The sequence below is a fragment of the Rhinoderma darwinii genome, unplaced genomic scaffold (genome assembly GCF_050947455.1).
Source record: "Rhinoderma darwinii isolate aRhiDar2 unplaced genomic scaffold, aRhiDar2.hap1 Scaffold_644, whole genome shotgun sequence".
Taxonomy (NCBI): Eukaryota; Metazoa; Chordata; class Amphibia; order Anura; family Rhinodermatidae; genus Rhinoderma; species Rhinoderma darwinii.
In genome coordinates, this window is record NW_027464200.1 from 15,000 (window position 1) to 38,089 (window position 23,090).

At 51.7% G+C, this 23,090-nt stretch overlaps 1 protein-coding gene across 1 annotated transcript; it reads right to left on the bottom strand.

Annotated features, from left to right (window-relative positions):
* Positions 1–3,205: 3,205 nt before the first annotated feature.
* On the bottom strand, positions 3,206–20,962 carry LOC142726970 (phosphatidylinositide phosphatase SAC2-like; the record flags this gene model as incomplete). The annotated part of the gene is made up of 3 exons (XM_075849028.1): positions 20,625–20,962; positions 12,598–12,678; positions 3,206–3,342 (listed from the first exon to the last, which is right to left on the bottom strand). Coding segments are annotated over exons 1-3 (315 nt in total), but the record flags the coding sequence as incomplete, so codon positions are not given.
* Between the last annotated feature and the right edge of the window lie 2,128 nt (positions 20,963–23,090).

Genomic DNA, 23,090 nt, shown 5'->3' on the forward strand with positions numbered 1-23,090 from the left:
CACTAGTGACTGCCCTATACACACTACTGTAATACTAGTGACGGCCCTATACACTACTACTACTACTACACAATACTGTAACACTAGTGACTGCCCTATACACACTACTACACAATACTGTAAAACTAGTGACTGCCCTATACACACTACTACACAATACTGTAACACTAGTGACTGCCCTATACACACTACTACACAATACTGTAACACTAGTGACTGCCCTATACACACTACTACTACACAATACTGTAACACTAGTGACTGCCATATACACATTACTACTACACAATACCGTAACACTAGTGACTGCCTTATACACACTACATAATACTGTAACACTAGTGACTGCCCTATACACTGCTACACAATACCGTAACACTAGTGACTGCCTTATACACACTACTACTACATAATACTGTAACACTAGTGACTGCCATATACACACACTACTACACAATACCGTAACACTAGTGACTGCCCTATACACTACTACACAATACTGTAATACTAGTGACTGCCCTATACACACTACTACACACTACTGTAACACTAGTGACTGCCCTATACACTACTACACAATACTGTAGCACTAGTGACTGCCCTATACACACTACTACTACACAATACTGTAACACTAGTGACTGCCCTATACACACTACTACTACACAATACTGTAACACTAGTGACTGCCTTCTACACACTACTACTACTACACAATACTGTAACACTAGTGACTGCGCTATACACACTGCTACTACACAATACCGTAACACTAGTGACTGCCCTACACACTACTACTACTACACAATACTGTAATACTAGTGACGGCCCTATACACTACTACAACTACACAATACTGTAACACTAGAGACTGCCCTATACACACACTACTACACAATACCGTAACACTAGTGACTGCCCTATACACACTACTACACAATACTGTAACACTAGTGACTGCCCTATACACACTACTACACAATACTGTAACACTAGTGACTGCCTTATACACACTACTACACAATACTGTAACACTAGAGACTGCCCTATACACACTACTACACAATACCGTAACACTAGTGACTGCCTTATACACACTACTACACAATACTGTAACACTAGTGACTGCTCTATACACACTACTACACAATACTGTAACACTAGTGACTGCCCTATACACACTACTACACAATACTGTAACACTAGTGACTGCCCTATACACTACTACACAATACTGTAACACTAGTGACTGCTTTATACACACTACTACACAATACTGTAACACTAGTGACTGCCCTATACACACTACTACTACACAATACTGTAACACTAGTGACTGCCCTATACACACTACACACAATACCGTAACACTAGTGACTGCCCTATACACACTACTACACAATACTGTAACACTAGTGACTGCCCTATACACTACTACACAATACCGTAACACTAGTGACTGCCTTATACACACTACATAATACTGTAACACTAGTGACTGCCCTATACACACTACTACACAATACTGTAACACTAGTGACTGCCCTATACACACACTACTACACAATACTGTAACACTAGTGACTGCCCTATACACACTACTACACAATACTGTAACACTAGTGACTGCCCTATACACTACTACACAATACTGTAACACTAGTGACTGCTTTATACACACTACTACACAATACTGTAACACTAGTGACTGCCCTATACACACTACACAATACCGCAACACTAGTGACTGCCCTATACACACTACTACACAATACCGTAACACTAGTGACTGCCCTATACACTACTACACAATACTGTAACACTAGTGACTGCCTTATACACACTACATAATACTGTAACACTAGTGACTGCCCTATACACTACTACACAATACTGTAACACTAGTGACTGCCCTATACACTACTACACAATACTGTAACACTAGTGACTGCCCTATACACTACTACACAATACTGTAACACTAGTGACTGCCCTATACACTACTACACAATACTGTAACACTAGTGACTGCCCTATACACACTACTACACAATACTGTAACACTAGTGACTGCCATATACACACTACTACACAATACCGTAACACTAGTGACTGCCCTATACACTACTACTACATAATACTGTAACACAAGTGACTGCCCTATACACACTACTGTAACACTAGTGACTGCCTTATACACACTACTACACAATACCGTAACACTAGTGACTGCCCTATACACACTACTACACAATACTGTAACACTAGTGACTGCCCTATACACTACTACACAATACTGTAACACTAGTGACTGCCTTATACACTACTACACAATACTGTAACACTAGTGACTGCCTTATACACACTACATAATACTGTAACACTAGTGACTGCCCTATACACACTACTACACAATACTGTAACACTAGTGACTGCCCTATACACACACTACTACACAATACTGTAACACTAGTGACTGCCCTATACACACTACTACACAATACTGTAACACTAGTGACTGCCCTATACACTACTACACAATACTGTAACACTAGTGACTGCCTTCTACACACTACTACACAATACTGTAACACTAGTGACTGCCCTATACACTACTACTACACAATACTGTAACACTAGTGACTGCCCTATACACACTACTACACAATACCGTAACACTAGTGACTGCCCTATACACACTACACAATACTGTAACACTAGTGACTGCCCTATACACTACTACACACTACTACACAATACCGTAACACTAGTGACTGCCCTATAAACTACTACACAATACTGTAACACTAGTGACTGCCCTATACACTACTACACAATACTGTAACACTAGTGACTGCCCTATACACTACTACACAATACTGTAACACTAGTGACTGCCCTATACACTACTACACAATACTGTAACACTAGTGACTGCCCTATACACTACTACACAATACTGTAACACTAGTGACTGCCCTATACACACTACTACACAATACTGTAACACTAGTGACTGCCCTATACACTACTACACAATACTGTAACACTAGTGACTGCCTTCTACACACTACTACACAATACTGTAACACTAGTGACTGCCTTCTACACACTGGTATAATTTTGCAGCATGTGCAAGTTCTGGCCCCGCATTGAGCGCCATTCCCAGGCCGCAGTGAGTATTGCACTCCTATTTCACACCCACCTCCAGCTCAAGGTCCTGCGGTTCTGCTGCAGATAATGGGATGACGGCGATCTTGGTGACTTTGTAGATTTCATGGTCTTCAGGAAGGACACCAATCAGGGACTTCTGACGAATGAGAAGAAGCCACCAAGGAAGATCTGCGGAAAAGAAGCCCCAAAGGTTAATCCGAAATACATGAAAGGTCCGGCCTAGTGAGGGGAAGGCCGGAGATTTCCTGACGCTAAACGCTCCATTGTTCCTTACAAGAGGTTTACCTGCACTGTGTGGAGAAAAGTATGTGCCCCCTCCAATTACACTACAGGAGCTTACATGACGTCCCTTATAAATCTACAGACATTAATATGGAGCGGTTCTACACTAAAACGTCTTCCACTCTTCTGGGGCTTTCTACCAAATTCTGGGTCTGTGGGAATTTTTGCTTATTCATCCAGAAGATCATTTGTGAGGTCAGAGACTGATGTTGGGGGGAGGGGCCGGGCTCGTTATCTCCCTTCTAGTTCATCACAAAAGGTGTTGGATGGGGTTGAGGTCAGGACTCTGTACGGCCGGTCAAGTTCTTCCACCCCAAACTCCCCCGACCAACCAACCAACAAGCCAACCAGCCAAGCAACAAACCAACCGACCGACCAACCTACCAACCAAACAACCGACCGACCAACCGACCGACCACCCAAACGACCGTCCGACCGACCAAACGACCGACCGACCGACCAAACGACCGACCGGAACAACCGGCCGGAACAACCGACCGACCGGAACAACCGACCGACCGAAACAACCGACCGACCGAAACAACCGACCGACCGAAACAACCGACCGACCGAAACAACCGACCGACCGAAACAACCGACCGACCGAAACAACCGACCGACCGAAACAACCGACCGACCGAAACAACCGACCGACCGAAACAACCGACCGACCGAAACAACCGACCGAAACAACCAAATGTTTAAGGAGCTTGTACACTGGGCGCAGTCACGGGGAACAGAAAAGCCAGAACCCCAAACTGTTCCCACAATGTTGGAAGCTACAATTGTCCAGAACGTCGTGTGTGCTGAAGAATTAACCCTTCACTGGAACTAAGGGGCCGACCCCTGAAAAACACCCGCATTACCCCTCCCCCACCAAACTTTACATGGTGCACAATGCAGTCAGGCAGGTAACGATCTCCTGACATCAAACCCAGACCGGCAGATAGAGAAGCGTCACCGCACAGAACACATCATAGAGAAGCGTCACTCCACAGAACACGTCACATAGAGAAGCGTCACCGCACAGAACACGTCACATAGAGAAGCGTCACCGCACAGAACACGTCACATAGAGAAGAGTCACTCCACAGAACACGTCACATAGAGAAGCGTCACTCCGCAGAACACGTCACATAGAGAAGCGTCACTCCGCAGAACACGTCACATAGAGAAGCGTCACTCCGCAGAACACGTCACAGAGAAGCGTCACTCCGCAGAACACGTCACATAGAGAAGCGTCACTCCGCAGAACACGTCACAGAGAAGCGTCACTCCGCAGAACACGTCACAGAGAAGCGTCACTCCACAGAACACGTCACAGAGAAGCGTCACTCCACAGAACACGTCATAGAGAAGCGTCACTCCACAGCACACGTCATAGAGAAGCGTCACTCCACAGCACACGTCATAGAGAAGCGTCACTCCACAGCACACGTCATAGAGAAGCGTCACTCCACAGAACACGTCATAGAGAAGCGTCACTCCACAGAACACGTCATAGAGAAGCGTCACTCCACAGAACACGTCATAGAGAAGCGTCACTCCACAGAACACGTCATAGAGAAGCGTCACTCCACAGAACACGTCACATAGAGAAGCGTCACTCCACAGAACACGTCACATAGAGAAGCGTCACTCCACAGAACACGTCACATAGAGAAGCGTCACTCCACAGAACACGTCACATAGAGAAGCGTCACTCCACAGAACACGTCACATAGAGAAGCGTCACTCCACAGAACACGTCACATAGAGAAGCGTCACTCCACAGAACACGTCACATAGAGAATCGTCACTCCACAGAACACGTCATATAGAGAAGCGTCACTCCACAGAACACGTCATATAGAGAAGCGTCGCTCCACAGAACACGTCACAGAGAAGCGTCACTCCACAGAACACGTCATATAGAGAAGCGTCACTCCACAGAACACGTCACACAGAGAAGCGTCACTCCACAGAACACGTCACATAGAGAAGCGTCACTCCACAGAACACGTCACATAGAGAAGCGTCACTCCACAGAACACGTCACAGAGAAGCGTCACTCCACAGAACACGTCATATAGAGAAGCGACACTCCACAGAACACGTCACATAGAGAAGCGTCACTCCACAGAACACGTCACAGAGAAGCGTCACTCCACAGAACACGTCATATAGAGAAGCGTCACTCCACAGAACACGTCACATAGAGAAGCGTCACTCCACAGAACACGTCACATAAAGAGTCACTCCGCAGAACACGTCATATAGAGAAGCATCACTCCACAGAACACGTCGCATAGAGAAGAGTCACTCCACAGAACACGTCACATAGAGAAGCGTCACTCCACAGAACACGTCACATAGAGAAGAGTCACTCCGCAGAACACGTCACATAGAGAAGAGTCACTCCGCAGAACACGTCACATAGAGAAGAGTCACTCCGCAGAACACGTCACATAGAGAAGAGTCACTCCGCAGAACACGTCATATAGAGAAGCATCACTCCACAGAACACGTCACATAGAGAAGCGTCACTCCACAGAACACGTCATATAGAGAAGCGTCACTCCACAGAACACGTCACATAGAGAAGAGTCACTCCACAGAACACGTCACATAGAGAAGCGTCACTCCACAGAACACGTCACATAGAGAAGCGTCACTCCACAGAACACGTCATATAGAGAAGCGTCACTCCACAGAACACGTCACATAGAGAAGAGTCACTCCACAGAACACGTCACATAGAGAAGCGTCACTCCACAGAACACGTCACATAGAGAAGAGTCACTCCACAGAACACGTCACATAGAGAAGCGTCACTCCACAGAACACGTCACATAGAGAAGCGTCACTCCACAGAACACGTCATATAGAGAAGCGTCACTCCACAGAACACGTCATATAGAGAAGCATCACTCCGCAGAACATGTCAGAGAGAAGCGTCACTTCACAGAACACGCTGCTCCAGAGTCCAGTGGCGGCGGCTTTACCCCCCTCCATCTGACGCTTGGCATTGTGCTGGGTGATGTTCGCCCCCCGTGCCATGAAGCTCCCGGGCGCAGATTTTGTGCGGATGTGAATACCAGAGGAGGTCTGTACTCTGCAGTTATGGAGTCAGCGGAGTGTTGGTGGCTTGCTCCTCAGCCCTCGGGGCCCCCGCTCTGTAACTTAACGTGGTCTGCACTTAGTTGGCGATAAACGTTTGTAACCTGAAGAAGCCGCATTCACGTGAAGTTCCACTGGAGATCGAGAACGTTTTTACACGGCCGTGACTTCACATCTCTCAGGACGGAGGATATAAAGGACTGTTCTGGTCTCCACGTCTGTCCCTCCCCGGCCCGGTACTGAATCACTGGGGGGGGACGGGGGACACACTTTACTAATCAGAGTCCCAAACTTCAGGTTTTGTGCAGCTTTTATAACTAAAGAGTGCCACATGGGGGCTGACAGTGCGACGCACGCTTCAGCTCTCCGACCTCCACTCCGCACTTTTATCCAGAATGCACTGACTTTGTAGCGGGTTTTGGCCTATTGTTGCATTCCCCTGTCTATATAGTTACCAGATCTACCCTCTGCTGCACAGGATGCCGCGGAAAGGGGGGGAAACGCAAATGAAGGCCGGACGGGCTGCTGATTTCCAAGATGGCGCCGAGCGGGAGTGGCGGTCCTCGGTGCCTGTTTATAATAGGGAGGCAGTTGCAGCGAGGCTGAGCGTTTGCCAGAGAAGATTCTGATGCTATGGCTGATGCCAGAACCTCCTTGGGCCCAGGACAGCGGTGCTTATGGCACAGACTCTGCAGGAAGGTCCTCAGATGACGAGCAGACCAGGGAACCCAACAGGGCGCCGCTGCTCCCACAGAGTAGAAATCATAGTGCACGTGAAAGCCCCTCTGGTAACAACTAAGTGGAATTCTGCCATTAGCTCCATTACACTACAAAGGGGGGGGGGGGGGTGAGACAAGAACAGTCCGTCCTGGGACTAGATATTCATACAATTTCTGAGGGGACCGCCGAGGTGGAAGCTGGAACCGCTGCCCTAGAGGACAATATGGGCAGAATTAAGGTGGTCTCTAGGAGGGCTGTGCAGGTCCTGGCGTAAAATCCGTATCATTGGGGTCCCTGGAAAAGCGGAGGGTCTACCCCCACAGAACTCATTGAGGAGTGGTTTGTGAAAGAAGAGCCATCGCCATTGTAAGGGCCACTAGGCCGTCCGCCACGTCCAATCCTGGCTAAAGTGCTTCATTCTAAAGATGGGGAAACCCTCCCACGTAGAGCTCGTGACCTGCCGGAGCTTAAACTTCCCTCTCTCCGGACTACACGGCTGCGGTCCAGAAATGAAGCGCACGTTTCCTTGATATTAAGCCAAGGCTACGGGATAAGTGGTATATTGAATGCTTTTCCCTGACAAGCTGCGGGTGGTGGCCTTGGGCAGTACCCATATTTTGGAGGATCCTAATGAAGCCTTACACTGGCAGGATCCTGAACCCCCCGACACGTCAGACGTAGCTATAGTGACCTTCCTGTACGGTGCCATGAGCGGTGGGGACTTTGTGGTCCTGTTTGTCGCTTGTCCGTCCCGGGGAGTTGGACGTGGGGGGGGGGGGTGTTGCTGCTCCTTCCGGTCTGTATATTCCCTTCTTCTCCAGGACTGTTGCTGCTCTTGCTGGAGTCGGGCGTTACTCTACACTGACGTCTGCTCGCTCGCGGAGAGATTATCGCTATAACTATTGTGTAAAGGGACCCGGGGGGGGGGGGGGTCTGACCTGACTATTCAGGGGTGTTTGGGATTTGTGGGGCTGTATATACATCCTTCTGATTTATTTCCATCACGCAATACGGTTCTCTCTGTTCCGGTAATGTTAGGAGTCGGTCTGGAGCTGCCATGGGCTGTTCAGGTGCCGGTTATTTATGGCTTACAGGAAACACGTCACTGGAGATCGGGTGGATTTACTTTGCAGACCATTGGTAGACTTATTCCAATGATTCTCGAGGAGTCCGCATCACGGTGTAAAAGAATAGACCTGGTCAGGGCCGTGGAGGACAGCAGGCGGAGGACCGGCGCTTTACAGGGGCTTTACAGGCGGAGGACCGGCACTTTACAGGGGCTTTACAGGCGGAGGACCGGCACTTTACAGGGGCTTTACAGGCGGAGGACCGGCACTTTACAGGGGCTTTACAGGCGGAGGACCGGCACTTTACAGGTCTCCTCTGCAGAATACATCAACTACTTCTTATTCTCATTTCCTTGCACATTCCTCCCCCCTTTTCCACGGTCCCGCTGGGGGAGATGCTGGATTGTGTGGCTTTGCATCCTGGGGGGTCTCCTTATACAATAATGGGCCTGACTACTTAGCGTAGGTGTTTTCAGTCTTCCAGCCTTCTGGTTCGGAGCCGACCACTTTTGGAGTCTCCTTGGTGAGGTTGTATTAGTGGACCGGTCACCCTCATGATGGACCATCGTCCTCCTCCACTTCTGCATCGTTATCCCGGATAGACCTGGCTCTGAAGGTTTTCACTGCTCCCTTTGGTTAGTACGGCGAAGTATTTACCTAGATCCTTGTCAGATCGCTCTCCCTCCCTCGGGTGGTTGTAGATCTGACAGGTAGGTTGGGGGGGGGGCAAAGCTTAGGCGGCTTAATCCGTTTTGACGATCTTATGCAGGACAGCGGGGAGGTACCGTGATTGCTGAAGGAATATTTTGATGTTAATGTGGGAGACCACGAAGGCTTCGGAGAGGTGAGGTAACCAATGCGTTATCACCACCAAGTATAAGTCCAAGGCCCGAGCTGCATACAGACGCAGCAGCAGCAGGCTTTATTGCTGACCCAACACAAGGTACCCAGTCTAGTCGGAGGCGTCATCTTCTAGAGGTGGCAGATAGGAAGGGTTTTTTTAAGATGGGGAGAGGGTTGGTCATATGTTGTCCATGATTTTGAAGGCGCAGCAGGGAACCTCATGTATTCGTGCTCTCCAGGCCATTGGTATCGGATACACCGGGCGTATTACCGGCACTGGAGGCCTTTTATGCTTCTTTATAGATCTCCCTGGTGAATCCTACAAATGAGGATATTTTGGGGTTTTTAGATAGTGTCCAGTTACCTAAACTGACTGAGGAATCTAGAGCGGTGTTCAATGCCCCTCTTAGTCTGAAGGAGACAGTGGGCTCTATGGCCAATGAGAAGACCCCTGGAGTTGACGCTTTGCCAACAGATATATAAACCATACGGGGACGGGTCACTCCCTGAGGTCTTTAGATTGGGAACCTGCCCGGCATCTATGCAAGAGGCTATAATTGTAGTACTACCCAAAGAAGTCCTAGCGCCCCATCTCCCTACTGTCCACAGATGGGAGGATTCTTGCCAGGTCCCTCGCTAGCAGGTTGAATAAAGTGATCGCCTCGGTAATACCTTCTGAATGGGCTTTATGCAACTTCCATAAATAGAAGACGTTTCTGTTAGGTTACAGGTCCCCGGGACAATGACGGACACAGGGCCATTCTCTCGCTGGACGCTGCCAAGGTGTTTGATAGAACGGCGAGATCTCCGGCACGCCCTTGGGTATGGGAATTCGTACTGGAATATAGAACCCAAGATATGAACCCAGGGCCAAGGCGAGGATTAGGGCGAATGGTGGTTTGTTCGACCGCTTTCAACTCCCTTGGGGTACCCGTTTGCCATGGCTATACCACCCCTGGCCGCCGCAGGTAGACGTCTGCTCCTCCTCTATTAAGGGATTTCAATATGGTAGTTAAATCGCCCTGTGCAGATGATGCGTTATTTTTTTTTAGGGGATACGGCTCTTTCTTTGGCGGCAGTTATGTCCCTAGTTGATGGGTTTGGCCGGCTCTCTGGACTTAGTGAGTGTGAACATACCGTTTTCAGGCGCAATTCGGCCGTTTTACGCCTTGAATCACACCTGAAAAAACGGCTCCATTACGCCTACAAACATCTGCCCAGCGCTTTCAATGGGTTTTACGACATTCTGTTCCCATGCGGTGTCATTTTACGCATCGCTGTCAAAAGACGGCACGTAAAAAGACGCCCGCGAAAAAGGGTATGTCACTTCTTGGGACATTTTTCATTGACTCCATTGAAAAACATCTCCAATAATGTCCGTAAAATACGCCACGAAAAACGCGAGTAGTCACAAAAACGTCTGAAAATCAGGAGCTGTTTGAAGGCGAAAAACAGCTCCTTAATTTCAGACGTATTTTGCTACTGCGTGTGAACAGAGCCTTACCGTTAATTGGCAGGAGTCGACACTGCTCCTGGTTGACCCTTTAGATCGGCCCCTGGAGTAGGACTTGGTATCAGTGTATGGCGGTTACCACGAGGTGATCGGATTTTGAAGAACTTCTTATGTCCAGGTCGCTGCGTGACGCACCCGTCTCTTTCGGTCATTAGGGTCTTATTAAAGTGGTGCTCATGCGCCGGCTGCTTTACTTGTTACACATCGCACCCGTGTGGCTCCCTCCCCTTACATTTCACAGGATCAACGCTCATGTTCGGGACCTCATGAGGCGGAGGAGACTTCCTAGATTGCGGTTAGAGATTCTGCAGAAGTCTAAGGACTCGGGGGGCCTCGCTCTCCTGAACCCCGGGTTATATTTGTTGGCGGCGCAAAGCCGGCACTTTCAGGGTTGGGGGGCGGTTGATGTTGCTGGTGCCTCATTTGCTGGTTTCTCTCAATGGCGGGGGATTCTCTTACCGACGTTCGATCTTATTAAAAAAAAATGTGAGGGAAACGTAAACAATTGCGGGGGATAACGGAGTGTACACCCTTGTGGGGGAATCAGACGCTCCCCGAGTTTGTGCGATTGGAAGGCGGGGGGGTTTACTAGTTTCCCAATTCTTAAATGGGTTGGATTTTACATTTTTTCAGCCAATTCCGGGAGACTTACACACCCTGCGTAGTGGGCTCCACCGTCACCTGCATGGCCTATCAGGCGCAGTTTAAGCAGCGGACATATTACAGGACACGGTCACTCAATGCACTGCAGGCTTCATATCCTTAGGGTATCAGGTTTTGTTATATCCCCTCGTGGCTCTGCATAAATGGGACAGAGGCCAGATATTGCGAAGGACGGAGGCTCCAGTCTCTTCGAGGCTGAGGGACGGCTTTGACAGCTTTACATCCTGCACCATGTATATAGGGTGCCTGTAGTCTTACACCGTATTGGTGCGCCGGCTGTCCGAGGTGTTGCTTGGAGCCTGCCGGTCGCCTTCATATATTGGGGGTCTGTCCACAACTAAATGTGTTTCGGACTAGAATACTCGGGGTCATGGAGAAGGTATTCGCAGCGTCGCTGCCTCGAGGTCCGGACGTGTGCCTATAGGGTGGAGTCTGGATGCGCAGGGTAAGACAGAGGCCGCTCGCCATCTCTACGTGGCTCGCAGCTGATTGTATCCAGTGCTGCGCATTCTTCTCATGGTGAAGGTGAACCTGCTGCTAAACAACGAGAAGGCGATTTTCCTTAAGAGGGAGGATTATGTCCGTTTCCAGAAATTGTGGGCTCCCTAGTTGGATCCCGCTGGACTGGCCATGCCGTGCTATTGCGAGATAGATCACGGATACTTTTACTGTATACACTTTTTTCAGGATGCAGCCAGGTCTTATATTATTGGGAGGGCATGGTGTGCCAGTGCCTGGTGTGGCGTGCAGGGCAGCCCGCCTCATCTAATAGTATGGGCGTGACTAACAGGCTGCGACTGGCACATTTGAAGCTTTGGTTGTGTGCAGTGATAACACGGAGCAGCCACTCCCTGAAGACTAGTGGGATTGGAGATCACCATTTAATGCACCCGAGTCCTCCCCTCTGTAGCATTTTTGACTTGTCTGCGCCCTGGTGTCCACCTGCCCATTTAGTAAGTACGGCCTGTTTTTGAGCAGATCTGTCCCCCTTTTCTCTGTGTATTGCTCATACAGGGGCACCGGGCCACAGAGACTTCTACAGAATCAGGGATCTGGCCGCAGGTCTCACACACATAGAACCAGCGCCCGAAGCATCCGTCACTGCACGTGGGTGCCTTTACCCATCAGGACCTCGCCGCACAAATCACCCCACAGGAACTTAATGACAGGTCAAGAACTGGCCCCCGACTCATGCGGGAACTGGAATATAGGGGGGCCCGGAGAATGGACTCTTACCTGCGTGCAGCTGGACCTTCCCGATTATTCCTTCCACTAGTCCCAGGCAGATGGGGTTCCAGGCCAGGAGAAGGTCAGTGGCTGCCAAGGAAAAGAAGAGAACAACCATAAGGGACAAGACGGCACAGGTCGCAAATATTCTAGTAACAAGGACGAGGTCCTAAACATTGGCCTAAGACAAGGAGAGGACGCAGAGTTAGGCCTTGTATAGAGGGGCGTATGCCGCCTTAGTCACATGAACGTGTCAGTTTTGCGCATTCCAGTTCCGTGTGGCAGTGTACGGTGTGCGTCTGCGTTTTTTTATGCGCATATGTAAAGCATGAAGGAGGTTTTTTTTTTCCTCAGTTCTTTAGCAACTGTAGCGTAAATTACGGACAGCACAGAGGTCGCACGCACTCAGTAGGTGGTCCGCTCTTCTCACGCCCCTCAGGAGACATCGGCAGGTGGTCCGCTCTTCTCACGCCCCACAGGAGACATCGGCAGGTGGTCCGCTCTTCTCACGCCCCACAGGAGACATCGGCAGGTGGTCCGCTCTTCTCACGCCCCTCAGGAGACATCGGCAGGTGGTCCGCTCTTCTCACGCCCCACAGGAGACATCGGCAGGTGGTCCGCTCTTCTCACGCCCCTCAGGAGACATTGGGCAGGTGGTCCGCTCTTCTCACGCCCCTCAGGAGACATCGGCAGGTGGTCCGCTCTTCTCACGCCCCTCAGGGGACATCGGATTCTTCCGTCTCTGGGGATTTCTACCTTTTGAGATTACAGATTTCCTCCTTGTGATTGCCAGAACATTGAAGTCACTGAAATTCATGTCAGTCGATCAGAATCTGCCGGCAGCGCGACCATGTGATGCACTGACACGTCCAGGTCCCAAAAATAATCATGCAATGCAACAACTAGATAACCGGGCCCAACAGAAGACTGGTTTCCATTACTATGGGGACCCACAACTAACAGGACAGGGCTTATCGTCACAGAGATCTCCATCCAACAATAGTCACAGAACTGGCCATTATAACCCTATACAATATACACAAGTTCACTGGAACGAGAAAACCATCAGCAGGTAGGGCCAAGCTAGCCTAAAGACGACTCCAGAGACTGCCCCCCACCTGCTCGCATATTCTGTCATTACTGGGCTGTGTGGACCTTAGATAAAGGACAAAGGTGCTTCACCTGCACCCCACGGATGCTGTAACTGTGCAGGTTCTCCTCCTGTGCTGAGCCCGGCCATAAGCAGCCGAGTGATCGCCACAAGGGAGAATCTCAAGGTCCATTTGGTTATTAATATTGGAAAGCACAAACACCACAACTATTACCGACAGGGACCCGCCAGCACTGAAGAAAGAGGTCACGCTGAATTATTAACCGCGATCAGAGGGGAACATTTATTCTTCTTCTAGGGAACCAGGAAGGGGAGGGGCCAAACCTATCCGCTGGGAGCGAGGGCCCCCGTATTATACCAGGAAGGCGAGGACCCAAACATATCCGCTGGGAGCGAGGGAGCCCGTATTATACCAGGAAGGAGAGGGATCAAACATATCCGCTGGAAGCGAGGGTGCCCGTATTATACCAGGAAGGGGAGGACCCAAACATATCTGCTGGAAGCGAGGGCGCCCGTATTATACCAGGAAGGGGAGGACCCAAACATATCTGCTGGGAGCGAGGGAGCCCGTATTATTCCAGGAAGGGGAGGACCCAAACATATATGCTGGAAGCGAGGGCGCCTGTATTATACCAGGAAGAGGAGGACCCAAACATATCCGCTGGGAGCGAGGGAGCCCGTATTATTCCAGGAAGGGGAGGACCCAAACATATATGCTGGAAGCGAGGGCGCCTGTATTATACCAGGAAGAGGAGGACCCAAACATATCCGCTGGGAGCGAGGGAGCCCGTATTATTCCAGGAAGGGGAGGACCCAAACATATATGCTGGAAGCGAGGGCGCCTGTATTATACCAGGAAGGGGAGGACCCAAACATATCCGCTGGGAGCGAGGGAGCCCGTATTATTCCAGGAAGGGGAGGACCCAAACATATATGCTGGAAGCGGGGGCGCCCGTATTATACCAGGAAGGAGAGGGCCCAAACATATCTGCTGGGAGCGAGGGCCCCCGTATTATACCAGGAAGGGGAGGACCCAAACATATCTGCTGGAAGCGAGGGTGCCCGTATTATACCAGGAAGGAGAGGGCCCAAACATATCTGCTGGAAGCGAGGGCGCCCGTATTATACCAGGAAGGGGAGGACCCAAACATATCTGCTGGGAGCGAGGGTGCCCGTATTATACCAGGAAGGGGAGGGCCCGAACATATCTGCTGGAAGCGAGGGCACCCGTATTATACTAGGAAGGGGAGGACCCAAACATATCTGCTGGATGCGAGGGTGCCCGTATTATACCAGGAAGGGGAGGGCCCAAACATATCTGCTGGAAGCGATGGTGCCCGTATTATACCAAGAAGGGGAGGACCCAAACATATCTGCTGGGAGCGAGGGTGCCCGTATTATACTAGGAAGGGGAGGGCCCAAACATATCTGCTGGAAGCGAGGGTGCCCGTATTATACCAGGAAGGGGAGGACCCAAATATATCTGCTGGAAGCGAGGGCGCCCGTATTATACCAGGAAGTGGAGGACCCAAACATATCTGCTGGAAGCGAGGGTGCTCGTATTATACCAGGAAGGGGAGTGCCAAAATATATCTGCTGGAAGCGAGGGCGCCCGTATTATACTAGGAAGGGGAGGACCCAAACATATCTGCTGGAAGCGAGGGCGCCCGTATTATACTAGGAAGGGGAGGGCCCAAACATATCTGCTAGAAGCGAGGGCGCCCGTATTATACCAGGAAGGGGAGGGCCCAAATATATCTGCTGGAAGCGAGGGCGCCCGTATTATACCAGGAAGGGGAGGGCCCAAAAATATCCGCTGGAAGCGAGGGCGCCTGTATTATACCAGGAAGGCGAGGACCCAAACATATATCCGCTGGGAGTGAGGGTGCCCGTATTATACCAGGAAGGCGAGGACCCAAACATATTTGCTGGGAGTGAGGGTGCCCGTATTATACCAGGAAGAGGAGGACACAAACATATCAGCTGGAAGCGAGGGAGCCCGAATTATAACAGGAAGGGGAGGACCCAAACATCTGCTGGAAGCGAGGACGCCCGTATTATAACCAGGAAGAGGAGGGCCCAAACATATCCACGCCCTCTATACGCGGCATACGTCTCTACAGTCTTCAGCAATAACATAAGACCTCAGACAGGTGAAGTGAATAGCATTGATCTCTTTACAATGGCACCTGACATGGGGGGGGGGGGGCATACTAGTGGGAGGGGGGATATACACAGGGAGGGGGGGGGGGATATACAGAGGGAGGGGGGGGGATATACACCGGGGGAGGGGGGGGGGGGGGGAGTATACACTAGGGGGGGGTCTATACACTAGGGGGGGGTCTATACACTAGGGGGGGTCTATACACTAGGGGGGGGTCTATACACTAGGGGGGGGTCTATACACTAGGGGGGGTCTATACACTAGGGGGGGTCTATACACTAGGGGGGGTCTATACACTAGGGGGGGTCTATACACTAGGGGGGGGTCTATACTAGGGGGGGGTCTATACTAGGGGGGGTCTATACTAGGGGGGTGTATATACTAGGGGGGTGTATATACTAGGGGGGTGTATATACTAGGGGGGGTGTATATACTAGGGGGGGTGTATATACTAGGGGGGGTGTATATACTAGGGGGGGTGTATATACTAGGGGGGGTGTATATACTAGGGGGGTTTTCTGCAGCAGGCAGTCAGTTCTTCAAGTTGGAAGCAGGAAACACGGAGACGTGGGAGAATCTGAGCGACAAGGGACAAATTGTGCCGTATAGACGAGCGAGTAATCCCCAGAACGGACGATCTTGTGGGGTCTCAACGGGTCACAGCTGTACGGGCGGCACGAGGGCGACGACACAATATTAGCAGGGGGTTGTAGTGATAGATGTCCCTCCTATATGGAGTACCCCACCCCCGCCACTAGGGAGGAAGAGAGCGCAATACAAAGGAAGACCATTCTTATTTCCATCTGTTCCTGGGAAAGCTGGGTGACAATATGGCGGAAATATAGAGTGAAAGTGCCCGCTTACCCCCCAGATCATCTACCTGCCCGCTTACCCCCCAGATCATCAACCTGCCCGCTTACCCCCCAGATCATCAACCTGCCCGCTTACCCCCCAGATCATCAACCTGCCCGCTTACCCCCCAGATCATCAACCTGCCCCACCTTCACTACAGCCGTCCTGCCATCTACCTACCCCTCCACCTGCCCCACCTACCTGCCCCTCCTCCACTACAGCCGTCATGCCATCTACCTGCCCCTCCACCTGCCCCACCTTCACTCCAGCCGTCCTGCCATCTACCCCTCCACCTACCTACCCCTCCATCTACCCCTCTACCTGCCCCACCTCCACTACAGCCGTCATGCCATCTACCTACCTACCCCTCCATCCCTCTACCTACCCCTCCACCTGCCCCACCTACCTGCCCCTCCTCCACTACAGCCGTCATGCCATCTACCTGCCCCACCTTCACTCCAGCCGTCCTGCCATCTACCCCTCCACCTACCTGCCCCTCCATCTACCCCTCTACCTGCCCCACCTCCACTACAGCCGTCATGCCATCTACCTACCTACCCCTCCATCCCTCTACCTACCCCTCCATCTACCCCTCTACCTGCCCCACCTCCACTACAGCCGTCATGCCAACTACCTACCTACCCCTCCATCCACCCCTCCACCTACCTACCCCTCCATCCACCCCTCTACCTACCCCTCCACCTACCTACTCCTCCATCTACCCCTCTACCTGCCCCACCTCCATTACAGCCATCCTCCCATCCATCCACCTACCCCTCTACCTACCCCTCCACCTGCCCCACCTTCACTACAGCCGTCCTGCCATCTACCTACCCCTCCACCTACCCCACCTTCACTACAGCCGTCCTGCCATCTACCTGCCCCTCCACCTGCCCCACCTCCACTACAGCCGTCATGCCATCTACATACCCCTCCATCTACCCCTCTACCTGCCCCACCTCCATTACAGCCATCCTCCCATCCATCCACCTAACCTCCACTACAGCCGTCCTGCCATCTACCTACCCCTCCACCTGCCCCACCTCCACATGCCCCACCTTCACTACAGCCATCCTGCCATCTACCCCTCCACCTACCTACCCCTCTTCCACTCCAGCCGTCCTGCCACCTACCCCTCCACCACCTTCACTACAGCCGTCCTGCCATCTACCCCTCCATCTACCTACCCCTCCACCTGCCCTACCGCCATCTACCCCTCCATCTACCCCTCTACCTGCCCCACCTCCACTACAGCCGTTCTGCCATCTACCCCTCTACCTACCTGCCCCTACACCTGCCCCACCTCCACTACAGCCGTCCTGCCATCTACCTACCCCTCCACCTGCCCCACCTTCACTACAGCCGTCCTGCCATCTACCCCTCCATCTACCTACCCCTCTACCTGCCCCACCTTCACTACAGCCGTCCTGCCATCTACCCCTCCATCTACCTACCCCTCCACCGGCCACACCTCCACTACAGCCGTCATGCCATCTACCTACCTACCCCTCCATCCACCCCTCTACCTACCTACCCCTCCACCGGCCCCACCTTCATTACAGCCGTCCTGCCATCTACCTGCCCCTCCATCTACCCCTCTACCTGCCCCACCTCCACTACAGCCGTTCTGCCATCTACCCCTCTACCTACCTGCCCCTACACCTGCCCCACCTCCACTACAGCCGTCCTGCCATCTACCTACCCCTCCACCTGCCCCACCTTCACTACAGCCGTCCTGCCATCTACCCCTCCATCTACCTACCCCTCTACCTGCCCCACCTTCACTACAGCCGTCATGCCATCTACCTACCTACCCCTCCATCCACCCCTCTACCTACCTACCCCTCCACCGGCCCCACCTTCATTACAGCCGTCCTGCCATCTACCTGCCCCTCCATCTACCCCTCTACCTGCCCCACCTCCACTACAGCCGTTCTGCCATCTACCCCTCTACCTACCTGCCCCTACACCTGCCCCACCTCCACTACAGCCGTCCTGCCATCTACCTACCCCTCCACCTGCCCCACCTTCACTACAGCCGTCCTGCCATCTACCCCTCCATCTACCTACCCCTCTACCTGCCCCACCTTCACTACAGCCGTCATGCCATCTACCTACCTACCCCTCCATCCACCCCTCTACCTACCTACCCCTCCACCGGCCCCACCTTCATTACAGCCGTCCTGCCATCTACCTGCCCCTCCATCTACCCCTCTACCTGCCCCACCTCCACTACAGCCGTTCTGCCATCTACCCCTCTACCTACCTGCCCCTACACCTGCCCCACCTCCACTACAGCCGTCCTGCCATCTACCTACCCCTCCACCTGCCCCACCTTCACTACAGCCGTCCTGCCATCTACCCCTCCATCTACCTACCCCTCTACCTGCCCCACCTTCACTACAGCCGTCCTGCCATCTACCCCTCCATCTACCTACCCCTCCACCGGCCACACCTCCACTACAGCCGTCATGCCATCTACCTACCTACCCCTCCATCCACCCCTCTACCTACCTACCCCTCCACCGGCCCCACCTTCATTACAGCCGTCCTGCCATCTACCTGCCCCTCCATCTACCCCTCTACCTGCCCCACCTCCACTACAGCCGTTCTGCCATCTACCCCTCTACCTACCTGCCCCTACACCTGCCCCACCTCCACTACAGCCGTCCTGCCATCTACCTACCCCTCCACCTGCCCCACCTTCACTACAGCCGTCCTGCCATCTACCCCTCCATCTACCTACCCCTCTACCTGCCCCACCTTCACTACAGCCGTCATGCCATCTACCTACCTACCCCTCCATCCACCCCTCTACCTACCTACCCCTCCACCGGCCCCACCTTCATTACAGCCGTCCTGCCATCTACCTGCCCCTCCATCTACCCCTCTACCTGCCCCACCTCCACTACAGCCGTTCTGCCATCTACCCCTCTACCTACCTGCCCCTACACCTGCCCCACCTCCACTACAGCCGTCCTGCCATCTACCTACCCCTCCACCTGCCCCACCTTCACTACAGCCGTCCTGCCATCTACCCCTCCATCTACCTACCCCTCCACCTGCCCCACCTTCACTACAGCCGTCCTGCCATCTACCCCTCCATCTACCTACCCCTCCACCTGCCCCACCTTCACTACAGCCGTCCTGCCATCTACCCCTCCATCTACCTACCCCTCTACCTGCCCCACCTTCACTACAGCCGTCATGCCATCTACCTACCTACCCCTCCATCCACCCCTCTACCTACCTACCCCTCCACCGGCCCCACCTTCATTACAGCCGTCCTGCCATCTACCTGCCCCTCCATCTACCCCTCTACCTGCCCCACCTCCACTACAGCCGTTCTGCCATCTACCCCTCTACCTACCTGCCCCTACACCTGCCCCACCTCCACTACAGCCGTCCTGCCATCTACCTACCCCTCCACCTGCCCCACCTTCACTACAGCCGTCCTGCCATCTACCCCTCCATCTACCTACCCCTCCACCTGCCCCACCTTCACTACAGCCGTCCTGCCATCTACCCCTCCATCTACCTACCCCTCCACCGGCCACACCTCCACTACAGCCGTCATGCCATCTACCTACCTACCCCTCCATCCACCCCTCTACCTACCTACCCCTCCACCGGCCCCACCTTCATTACAGCCGTCCTGCCATCTACCTGCCCCTCCATCTACCCCTCTACCTGCCCCACCTCCACTAAAGCCGTCATGCCATCTACCTACCTACCCCTCCACCACTACAGCTGTCACGCCATCTACCTGCCCCTCCATCTACCCCTCTACCTGCCCCACCTCCACTACAGCCGTCCTGCCATCTACCTGCCCCTCTATTTACCCCTCCACCTGCCCCTCTATTTACCCCTCCCGCTCCATAGCCCCTTCGACCCGAGATGTCCACTCACCAGGGCGGCTGCTCAGAGTTCCGTCGTGGCGGCTGCACCAAAGGGCCCGGTCGCCGCTCTGCAGGATGTAATGGTCCTTGGCTTGGAAAAGCTCCATGTCCGGGTACTGAGCCCCGTATTATCCGGCGGCTGCGGTGCTGACAGCGGCCTCACATATCTGCTAGACGGAACTAGTGGTACTTGCCGAAAACGCCCCCAGAGATAGACATGGTACGATCCGACCTCACCCTCAACACAATTAGTCGCCGCCCATTGGTACACACGTCAGGCCACGCCCCGCAGCGAAAGGTGAATGACAGGTAAAGAGGCTGAAAGTCCCGCCCTCTACCGGCGCAGATCACCTCCGGCACCATGGAAACCGGGCCCGAGAGGAAGTCACGGGGGACGCGGGTGGAAAGGGGGCGGCGAGCAGACATCGGGCAGGGAATCTACCTGTGTAATATGTAATGCTGCCCCGACCTTCCAGCACTCCTAGCAGTAATGTCACATCCCAGGGATAATCCACCATATATGAGTGATGTCACACCTCAGGGATAATCCGCCATATATATGAGTGATGTCACACCCCAGGGATAATCTGTCATACATTAGTGATGTCACACCCCAGGGATAATCCGTCATACATTAGTGATGTCACACCCCAGGGATAATCTGTCATACATTAGTGATGTCACACACCGGTGATAATCCGTCATACATTAGTAATGTCACACACCATGGATAATCCGTCATACATTAGTGATGTCACACACCAGGGATAATCTGTCATACATTAGTGATGTCACACCCCAGGGATAATCCGTCATACATTAGTGATGTCACACACCGGTGATAATCCGTCATACATTAGTAATGTCACACACCAGGGATAATCCGTCATACATTAGTGATGTCACACCCCAGGGATAATCCGTCATACATTGGTGATGTCACACCCCAGGGATAATCCGTCATACATTAGTGATGTCACACACCGGTGATAATCCGCCATATATGAGTGATGTCACACCCCAGGGATAATCCGCCATATATGAGTGATGTCACATCCCAGGGATAATCCGCCATATATGAGTGATGTCACATCCCAGGGATAACCCGTCATACATTAGTGATGTCACACACCGGTGAAAATCCATCATACATTAGTGATGTCACACCCCAGTGATAATCCGTCATACATTAGTGATGTCACACACCGGTGATAATCCGTCATACATTAGTGATGTCACACACCGGTGATAATCCATCATACATTAGTGATGTCACACACCGGTGATAATCCGTCATACATTAGTGATGTCACACCCCAGTGATAATCCGTCATACATTAGTGATGTCACACACCGGTGATAATCTGTCATACATTAGTGATGTCACACACAAGTGATAATCCGCCATACATTAGTGATGTCACACACCCGTGATAATCTGTCATACATTAGTGATGTCACACACAAGTGATAATCCGCCATACATTAGTGATGTCACACACCAGTGATAATCCGTCATACATTAGTGATGTCGCACACAAGTGATAATCCGTCATACATTAGAGATGTCACACACAAGTGATAATCCGTCATACATTAGTGATGTCACACACAAGTGATAATCCGCCATACATTAGTGATGTCACACCCCAGTGATAATCCGTCATACATTAGTGATGTCACACCGGTGATAACCCGTCATACATTAGTGATGTCACACACCGGTGATAATCCATCATACATTAGTGATGTCACACACAAGTGATAATCCGTCATACATTAGAAATGTCACACACCAGTGATAATCCGCCATACATTAGTGATGTCACACACCAGTGATAATCCGTCATACATTAGTGATGTCACACACCAGTGATAATCCGCCATACATTAGTGATGTCACACACAAGTGATAATCCGTCATACATTAGAGATGTCACACACAAGTGATAATCCGTCATACATTAGAGATGTCACACACCGGTGATAATCCGCCATATATATGAGTGATGTCACACCCCAGTGATAATCCGTCATACATTAGTGATGTCACATCCCAGGGATAATCCGTCATACATTAGTGATGTCACACAACGGTGATAATCCGTCATACATTAGTGATGTCACACAACGGTGATAATCCGCCATATATATGAGTGATGTCACACACCGGTGATAATCCGTCATACATTAGTGATGTCACATCCCAGGGATAATCCGTCATACATTAGTGATGTCACACAACGGTGATAATCCGTCATACATTAGTGATGTCATACAACGGTGATAATCCGCCATATATATGAGTGATGTCACACACCGGTGATAATCCGTCATACATTAGTGATGTCACATCCCAGGGATAATCCGTCATACATTAGTGATGTCACACAACGGTGATAATCCGTCATACATTAGTGATGTCACACAACGGTGATAATCCGTCATACATTAGTGATGTCACACCCCAGTGATA